Here is a 9,232-nt window from a genome sequence, read left to right as displayed (position 1 = left end):
CCCATGGGGCTTTCACACAGTAACACGTTTATCGAAACAAGATGACGTTGGGTCTGGAGCAGAGTTCCACAAACCTGGACACAGGTGTTTGTCTGAAGCACAACAGGCACAGGACTGGGTGGGATGGTGGATGTTCCCCTCCAATTTTGCACTGGGGGAAATCTAAAAAACAGTGCTGTAAAGTCCTACAAATAATGCCATGAAAAGAAATCTGGCATCAACCTGATCTGTATGTGCAAGGCAGAGTCTTTTGGCAAGCCCCTCTAAGCAGTGGCCTGAGAAAAGGTTGTTAACAAAGAGAATTGGCATGAAGCAAAACTTACTACATAGATTCAACTACAATAGCCTTTTTTTTCTGGTATCAACTACTTAAATATGCTTAAAACCATAGTGTCATCTTGCTTTATCTTACTGTAATCCACTTTTTTCCAATAAATATCACATGTAAAACCAAGATAGCCACTCCATCTCAAGTAAAGCTGAATCAGCTGTAGCATCTGACCCAGATTTTATTCCAGCGTAATGAAGAACTATGGTCTCAGGATACATGGGCTCACTGAAGAGCACCAAAACCTGCCACATGCAGGTTATTACTGCCGGACTTGTTCTTAAGAAGTTGCACTTATTCTGAAAAGACTTGAACACAGAGATGAATTTGTGAGATCAGTAGTTCTTTTATGTAGTTCTTTTAAACCTTTAAAAAAGCATGGCACATTGTTCAGAACATGTACAGAGATTTAATAAGTACTAATGAAGTATTCAGAAGAGACATTTTTATATGTTGCAAACATTTTAATGATTACTTTTTGAGCTTACACATTGGGTGCTTTTTTTTTTAAACTTCAAACTGCAACAAGTTAAATAAATGTTTATAATATACAAAGAAAATACAACCGAAAGTAAAACTTGCTTTAAGTGTGCCTTGCACTAGGAACCAGTGTTTTTTAATAGCTTTATTGTTGAGCTGCACAAACACACTTAAGGATTTGATCTTTATAGCAGGGCATTTGAGAAATCAAAATATATTCCCACTTGAAAGAAAAAGAAGAAAAAAAAATGGTTGTGCATGATCATACGCAAAAACCCACTAAAATACTCCAATAGTGCAGGCACCATTAAAAAAGAAAAGGCTGGAGATGCCCATTAAGTCTAAATTTTAAAGGAAGCAAGTTTCTGACCATTTAGCTTAAAGCCAGCAAAACAGGGATCAGTGATGGCAACTGTAGTGTACAGGGTATTAAAAGACAAACTTTACACAATACATTGTTAGAAATTTGTATCAGTGAACACTGAAAATCTGATGATCTGTTCTTTGGAACAGTCAAACAGAAACACCTTAATTTCCAGTTGTGCAAGCCCTTGAAGCATCACACAGTGTTCTGTGCCAATTTCTTGCTGGCTGTGTAGTTACAAGGATTTATTTTGTCATTAGCAGCTAACAAACATTCCACATTTTCCTAAAGCCTCACAGGTGAAAAAAAGGCAAGTCTCGTCAGAGCACAGCGTGGAGATCGTATTTTTGCACACAAACACAAGAGGCTTCGCTAGCATCAAAAAACACTTCCATGTCCCAGGCTGTGGTCAGTGGCTCAGTTGAGATGGAAGCCTTTCTCCATGGTAGCAGCTAGCAGACGCTCCCTCATAATCTCCTCAGAAGAATACTCAGGCAACTTTAGGTAATGCACACATGTATTCACAGATGGATAACTTGCATCTGTAGCGTCAACCTGAGGAAAAAAAATGTTTACTGCAGTTGTTCACAGCATTCAGTATGGAAGTTAAAAGTTGTGAAGTCCTGTAATTCATGGCACTTGCTGCATACATAACACCAGTTGTCAGAAACAGTAACATCAGCAAAGCTACAGGCAAATTTATAAATATACTTGCTTTATATGTACATTAATACTTTGATATTTAAATATATGAATTGTATATGAAAATATGAGATACATATGTATGATGTCAGAGAACAGACCTGAAACAAGAGGTTAGTACCGAAACTCAGCATAGTGCCATAAATGAAGTGACTAAAATAAAAATCATCACTGTTATTGTAGAAAGTCTCGCATTGCAAAGCCAAAGCAGCTGGCTTAAAGAGTGACCGGGAGAGGCGGTACCTTGCGCACAACAGTGAGCCGGGGATGGAGGTTTGCCAGCCCTCCTGGTGGGAGTGTCGAACAACCAGTGGTGAACTGGAGAAAAGCCTTCCTCTCATCCGAAGACATACCACACAAGACTCTCACAAATCGAAGGAATCCAGGGCTTAAAATAAAGGAAAATAATTAGTTCTGATAACACTACATGAGAGTGTGGAGCTTTTTTTAATTTCTCTTAACTTGGCACAGCAGAATTACAATCTCTAGTCACGTTTATGTGAACATTGTAAGATTCTAGGGCCTGGTGAGTATTCACAATAAAACATCTTAAAATCCAGAAAAATAGTGTTTAATCTCTTTGCAAAGTATCACACAAAAAAAATGTAGGTACGTACATATCTTGGGGTGTTATTTGGGTACCTTGCATTTGAATGCATATGACTGGGTAGAGAAGTGAGCTCAAACATTCCAGCAGGCTTATTCTAACACAGTTCCAGAAGTCATTTGTATGTTACTGCTACCAAGCATGACAAGCAGCAAAAACAAATCCCAAACCCAACAAACCCAAAAACATCAAGACCGCCTCCTGATAGCCACCACCAGTAAGTATATTTGTCCCCTGCATAGTACACTTTCTTTTTTAACTACACTTCAAGAGAAAGAAATAAGAAATACAGGCAAAGTAAGAACTGTACACAGCCAGAAAAAAATTATAACTACTATCAAACATGAGAATAAAAACTCTAAAATCTATTTTTAGTCATCTGTATTAGCTGCCATTATGTTTTCACTAGTTACTTGTATTTGAGTAATTTTTTTATCTTCTCTCATCACAAAGCTACCAATTACCTTCTAATCTATCTGTTTTAACACATGGTTATTTCATGCAGTTTTAGACAATCACCTGCTCTTCAGAAACTACCAGTTTCATCGAATTTGGCATCTTCATCTAATGAAGATTCTGGACATTCTGTCACTTTACATTATCTTTTAGCTATTAGTTTAAAATCACTCAGAATAAAAGTACCTATCTCTTGTATATCCCAGTTTGGGTTCGGTGTAATTGATGATATCCTCAGCTGCCCAAGAAGGTGACTGATTTCCACAAAGAATCATCTGAACCTCTTCATGGCTGAAGGAACTCAGCTTCTCCATTGGAAAGACTCTGTTGAAGCCATCTTTAATTTACACAAGATACAGTTATAAACATGAGTCCAAATAATGTTTATAAAGTAATGTCAGCATTTAAGTTGTATTTTAGTCAAACCAGAATCAATCAATAGTTTCTTAATTAAGGTAAATGGAACCTCTTCATGATTAAAAACAGCATAACTAATGCAAAGGTATTCTGAAATGAGTACCTTACCTATTGCATTCTCAATTAAAAGGTTTATTTTTGAAAGCCATTCTATGCCACCACTTTAAACCAGCACACCCTAAACATCGATTATTCCATCTAAGTTCATATATGTTGTTATATTTAGAATTACCTCTGAAGGCCTCCATTTGTTTCTGTATACCAGTATGCATGCAGAAGTCAAACATGAGATCTACATACTCCTCTGCATTATCCATTGTTACAGTCTGCAAAGACAGTAGATAAATACCGTAAGAATTCACTGTTCATAAAAGTTATTGTTGAGACAATAAAAATTTAACTGCTGGTTAAATTGTAAAGGTAGGTTGTCTCCTTACCTCATCTTCACCACCTGGTTTGAGATCCACAGCTGTAAACCCATATACTTTTGACGAAGGGCAAAACTGAAAATTTAAACTTCAAAATACAAAGGTAGTTAATAATTGCAAAGTCTGCTACTGCTTTTGTAAATACACCAGATTTACAACCTGTCACACCCAAAAGCACCTCACTGGATTTCAAACCATTGTGGATCACTTTGTACCACTGTTCATGTATATACAAAAGTACAGAACTACAAACAGTAATGGACTACACAGATAATATGTGTTTCAAACACATGGCATGCAAATGCATATACTCACCCTCTATTTATGTGGATTTGATAAACATTGACAATTTCATAAATTTGGATATCTTTAAGCTATCAGCTTCAAAACTACTCAAACCATTTAATTCAGCTCACAAATTCAGAAAAATAATTTCCATTAATTTCCAGCAATAACAATTACAGAGCCACTTAACCTATTAGGCATTTAGACCCTTCAACAGTGTTACTTGCTTTCTCTCCATAACAAGCCAGGCTAAAGTCCACAAGCCCTTTAATCTATTACAGATCATTGATAGGAGGGCTCCAAAGATGGGGGAGGGTCTAGAGAGGAAGCCATACAAGTGGTTGAGGTCCCTTGGTCTGTTCAGTGTGGAGGAGACTGAGGGGAGACCTCACTGCAGTTACAAGTTCCTCGTGAAGGGGAAGAAGAGGGGCAGGCACTGATCTCTTCTCTGTCGTAGCCAGTGACAGGCTCTGAGGCAATGGCCTCAACTTGTTGGGGTCTCCTCCCCTGCCATGGAGCCCTGGGAGAGGGGCCCTGGGGGGGGAGACACGGGGTTTCCCTGCCCCTGGTCACCTTTGTTTCCCATTGGTTGGTTTGTGTTCTCTGGTGTGGCCAAGGACCCTCGGGTCCCGTGACTACGGAGTTCCTGAGGAGAGCCCCGGCCATGCGGCTGGAGAAATAAAGACCTCTGAAACATCTACCACGAATCTGTCCATATATACTTCGTTTCCACGGGACTCCTGGTTTGAAATATACTTGTTGCAGTAATCCCCGCTGCAACATCAACTTGCTGTCAGGGAAGGTCTAAATTGAGTATTAAAAAAAGGCTGTTCCCCCAGAGGGTGGTTGGGCACTGGAAGAGGCTCCCCAGGGAAGTGGTCACAGCACCAGCCTGACAAAGTTCAAGAAGTGTTTGGACAAAGCTCTCCAGCACATGGTGCGACTCTTGGGGATGGTGCTGTGCAGGTTGATCCTTGGGGGTTCCTTCCAGCTCAGGACAGTCTATGATTCCAAGGCCATAAGAAATTACTGAACTCTGACACTACGCAATTTTTGTGGCACAATATGATTATAATAAATAACCCATAATATTAATGGTAGAAAAACTGTTGTTTCAAAGGAAATATTTAAAATTAGGGAGGATGACATCCTGACATGGGTTTACACAGGTATGGGTACTTTGTCTTCTACATTTGCTAAAAGTCAACATATGCTCTGTTTAACATGGATTCAACACTGCACTAGGAACACAATCTGAAATTTCAATCTGTCCTCTTTAAAAGCTCTCCAAAAATCTTGATAAATTTCAAGTTATCATAGCACAGAAATTACTGAATCACCCTTTTTTTAAAGGTGTGATTTTACAAGTATTTGTGTTTACAAGTATTTATGTTTCCAGAGTCATACAGCACTGCAGCGTAGCCACATTTAAGATTAGGAAACTGAGCAAGTTGGAAGAGAAAATCCTCAAACCAAGGAAGAAGAATATGGCTGCATCTCTATGGATTCCCCCTTGCAATGATGCTATTTTAAAATAAAATACCTTCATTTTTAATTATGTGTTGACTTCTGTCTCTATCTCTTCTATCTCAAACACTGTTTGCACATCTATAAATAAATATGAAAACTCTTACCCCAAATCCTCTATGCTAAGAGGAGGCCCCGAACCTGATGGATTCTTCAGCATTAATTCTTGCAGTTTTGTGTTCTTTTCATCTTCTGATAGATTTTTGTTGCTTAAAATTTGACGTCTTTTAATTGCAAGGTCCTTAATTTCTTTTAGAAACCTAGCTCTGTGTGGGTTTACTAATTCAAAGTCTTCCCATGTCAAAATTCCATTAAACCAGGCCGGAGGCTTAGGTTTTGGTGGATCAAGAATAAATTCTGATTTGGAGTCTTCTTCCAGACTTCCTACTGACAAGGAATCATGCCCTTCTTCTGTAGAAGCCTCTGACTGACTTTCAGTACAGTGCAAGTCTCTGTCACCCCGTGATTCATATATCAACTTACTCATGTTACTTTTAATGTCCCCCATACACATGAGTTTAAAAAAAGGCTTAGAAATGGGTAAATCCACAAGTCTATTGTCCTGAATGCATTTAGCCAAGAAAATTCCAAGGAAATGAAAGAGTTTGGTTATTCTTTCAAGTTCATCACTATCTTGTGGGAATGGTGCTGTAAACAGTCCACATGATCTCTGTACATAGTAGCCAGGTGGTTTCAACCCACCACCAATATCAACCTGAGTTAAGAGACAGACAAAAAAAGCAGACATGGTTAAAGGTGGATTTAAGTATATATTGGCACCGTCTAACTTATTATACTCTACTGCTCTGTTAAGAAGAGAACAATTAAAAAAACAAGCTGTGGACCAGAGTGGTCATTCTTGAACATGATGACTAGATGCTCCATGAACATGGATGTCTAGCTTGTTTTTCTTTTTTTTTTTTTTTACACAAGTACCCAGTTTAAAATGCAAATTAAAATGTACCTGACGAGACTCATCATCTGGAAAATCATCATCACAAAGCCAAGCTCCCAAATCTGTCCTCTGAAATTCTGCTGCCACCAATGCATAAAATTCCAAGGTAGGACCCAGGCCTGTTCCTTCCTCCCCTAAAAACTCAACCTAGAAAAACACAAGGGAAGTTAATAGTAAAAGAAAATCCTAGTGAAATGTTCAGCATTGGTTATGGAACAGGATATTCAATATCCTGTCCAGTACGTTAGAAATAGCTATCTAACCTTGCTCTGCTAGGCAGATATGCTTTACCTCTAGAACAGATTTTCTGTCTGCATGAATCTGCATGACATTTTCTGCCCATTCCATCAAGGATTCACCTCGCGGAACTTTTACTCTTTCATGCTTGAGGCGTCCAACTCTGAATTCTCCTGGATCGTCACGTCGCACTGTGCTGGTGGTCCTTGTCCGTTCAACAGTGGCTTCACGTCTGTTCTGCAGCCATACAATTGCTCTGGGGAAAAACCAACCACCAGTTATTTAAAACCTCCATGTCTACCAGCACAAAAACTTGAAAGTAGTCACCAACAAAAAGTAACTTGTTGAGTACTAATTGCCTCCTAATTTTTTTTTTTTAGGTATAAACCAAACTATTTATCAGCCTGAAATGCCCCAAAATATGGGCTGCTTCATATTTTATGAAGTCAGAAAACTAAATAATTTCTAATGTAAGTCCCAGCTTCTAATGATAGCACCAATGAAAATATACAATTCTTGATCTGAATTCCTATACTTTTCTCATTACAGTGGAAAGAGCAAAAGGTAGCATTTACTGTAGAATTTTTAATCACAGATGCTCAGAACTGTTTATAAAACAGACACATATTACACCTTTCATTATATACTGTAAGGCAGTTGCACATCACTCCATTGATACTGACCAAGTTTTGCAGATTTATCTACTTACACATTCCTTAGAGCAACACAGAACCGAAGTTCAAGGGCAATCATAGACAAATAGACCCATATCAGTGAGGGAAGAACAGCTGCCTTTAATAGCAGTACTTATACAAAGTCAGATTTCCAAATTTTTGTACGTATTATCTATGCTGCACTAAACTATCTATAAAGCTACCGTCTGCTGTTCTGCAAATACAGCCCAGTGTCATGACAGACAGAGAGAGAGAGAGTGTACACACCTACAGTTCATACAGAATAGATGAGTTTTAAGAACTACTACCAGTATTTGAAGAGCTTAAGAAAGCTCTTTACTTACAAAGTAAGTAACATGAAATGTTTCCTGAGGGATCTCTTTAAAATGCAGCTTTTCTAAAAAGTACGTTTTTCCAAAACAAAACAAAAAAGACCCCAACATGTGGGCCATTTTTCTGTAAAAGTTATAATTTTTTACACAATAAAAAGATTTAAATTGATGTCTTTCAAGATAATACCTTCTCTTCCTTTCTCTTTCTTTATAAATGCCTCATTTTATACTCTTCATGAGGCACTTCTACTGCATATAAGACAAAACAGTAATTTCAGCAACACTCTCTCTACCCTTTGGGTTGGAAAACAAAGTGTAGCAACAGGCAAGAAAACCCTCAAAAACAAATTCTTCTTTCTCATTACAAAAAGTATACCAACAAAAAGGTTTACACTGCTTACATACTCTCAAGGTAATGACTGCTGCAATCAAAATATTAACGATACCTAGGTAACAAAGCACTCTAGAGGGTACCCTTAGATGTTTTAAAGTCTGGTTCTGTTACAGTTTCATTATGCAGCTAATAGTAACTTTCAAAATAGTATATTATTCGTAGATTTTTTTCTGTTTTGTTAAAATATTAGTGAATTAAAAATAAACGAACCAAAACAATCCCAAAACAATTGCTAGACCATAAAAATGTATGTGATTAGGTGTATGTTTTCAAAAAACATTTAATTCATATGATTGTCCAAGTGGTTTTGGATTTTGGATCCTTTATGCAATGAACTGTAACCCACACAAATTGGCCAATGGGATAACCTAGCTATAAGTACACAAGTAAATCTTCAGCTAAAGTTAAAAAATGAAATTTCTTGTCATTCTGAGCTTTTCCATCTTCTTCCTTCTATTAGCCAAAATTATTCAGATTTGGCAAGCAAAATTTGTCTCATTAGGATTAAGGTCCTCCTTCTGGAAATCAGCAATTTAGAAACTATTATATGTAAAAAAAGAAAAGGAAGCAGTCATATTTCTTTTAATATTTTTTTTTTTACCTTGATGCGCCAAATGCTGTACATGTGAAGTACAACTGTCTTGTTTCAAATGGAATTAAGAAAGGACACTTGCTTGTCAGTTGCTCACACCAGTCTGGCAAAGCTCCACTTGCTAGTGCCAAGGGTTCCTGTAGTTTAATGCAACGGGGGAAAAAAAAAGTGTTAATAATAATTTGACTTAGGTGGTTCCAACAAGTTTGTAACTAAGTACATACACAGCAAATACACCCAAGTACAGAGCTTTTATCTGTGCTTGAGTAAGTTTCCTTCTTCTCAGCAACTGAGATTTTTTTCCTCTTTTAAATGCTATCAATATGGAAGCTGTATGAGGAGCAGCTGAGCTCACTTGGTCTGTTCAGCCTGGAGAAGACGAGACCGAGGAGAGACCTTATTGCTGCATACTATTTCCTTGTGAGGGGAAGAGGAGGAACAGTGCACCCGTCTG

The 9,232-nt window shown here is 37.8% G+C and overlaps 1 protein-coding gene across 11 annotated transcripts in view; it reads right to left on the bottom strand.

The window, feature by feature from the left end:
- Positions 1-650: 650 nt before the first annotated feature.
- The window catches only part of HECTD1 (HECT domain E3 ubiquitin protein ligase 1), a 63,251-nt gene continuing 54,669 nt past the window's right edge, over positions 651-9,232 (bottom strand). For 9 of the 11 annotated variants that reach the window (XM_032111383.1, XM_032111389.1, XM_032111379.1 and 6 more), the window contains 9 exons: positions 8,788-8,915; positions 6,841-7,042; positions 6,559-6,696; positions 5,702-6,309; positions 3,792-3,870; positions 3,587-3,680; positions 3,124-3,274; positions 2,118-2,262; positions 651-1,727 (listed from right to left, as the gene is read on the bottom strand). In XM_032111383.1, coding sequence (XP_031967274.1) covers positions 1,590-1,727; positions 2,118-2,262; positions 3,124-3,274; positions 3,587-3,680; positions 3,792-3,870; positions 5,702-6,309; positions 6,559-6,696; positions 6,841-7,042; positions 8,788-8,915 — 1,683 coding nt within the window. In that variant the 3' untranslated portion in view covers positions 651-1,589. The remainder of the gene's footprint in view (positions 1,728-2,117; positions 2,263-3,123; positions 3,275-3,586; positions 3,681-3,791; positions 3,871-5,701; positions 6,310-6,558; positions 6,697-6,840; positions 7,043-8,787; positions 8,916-9,232) is intronic. The other 2 variants (XM_032111380.1, XM_032111381.1) reach the window with 1 other exon arrangement.

This window comes from Corvus moneduloides, chromosome 6 (genome assembly GCF_009650955.1).
Source record: "Corvus moneduloides isolate bCorMon1 chromosome 6, bCorMon1.pri, whole genome shotgun sequence".
Taxonomy (NCBI): Eukaryota; Metazoa; Chordata; class Aves; order Passeriformes; family Corvidae; genus Corvus; species Corvus moneduloides.
Note: the sequence above shows the minus strand (reverse complement) of the source record. Positions and strands in the feature narration are given on the sequence as shown.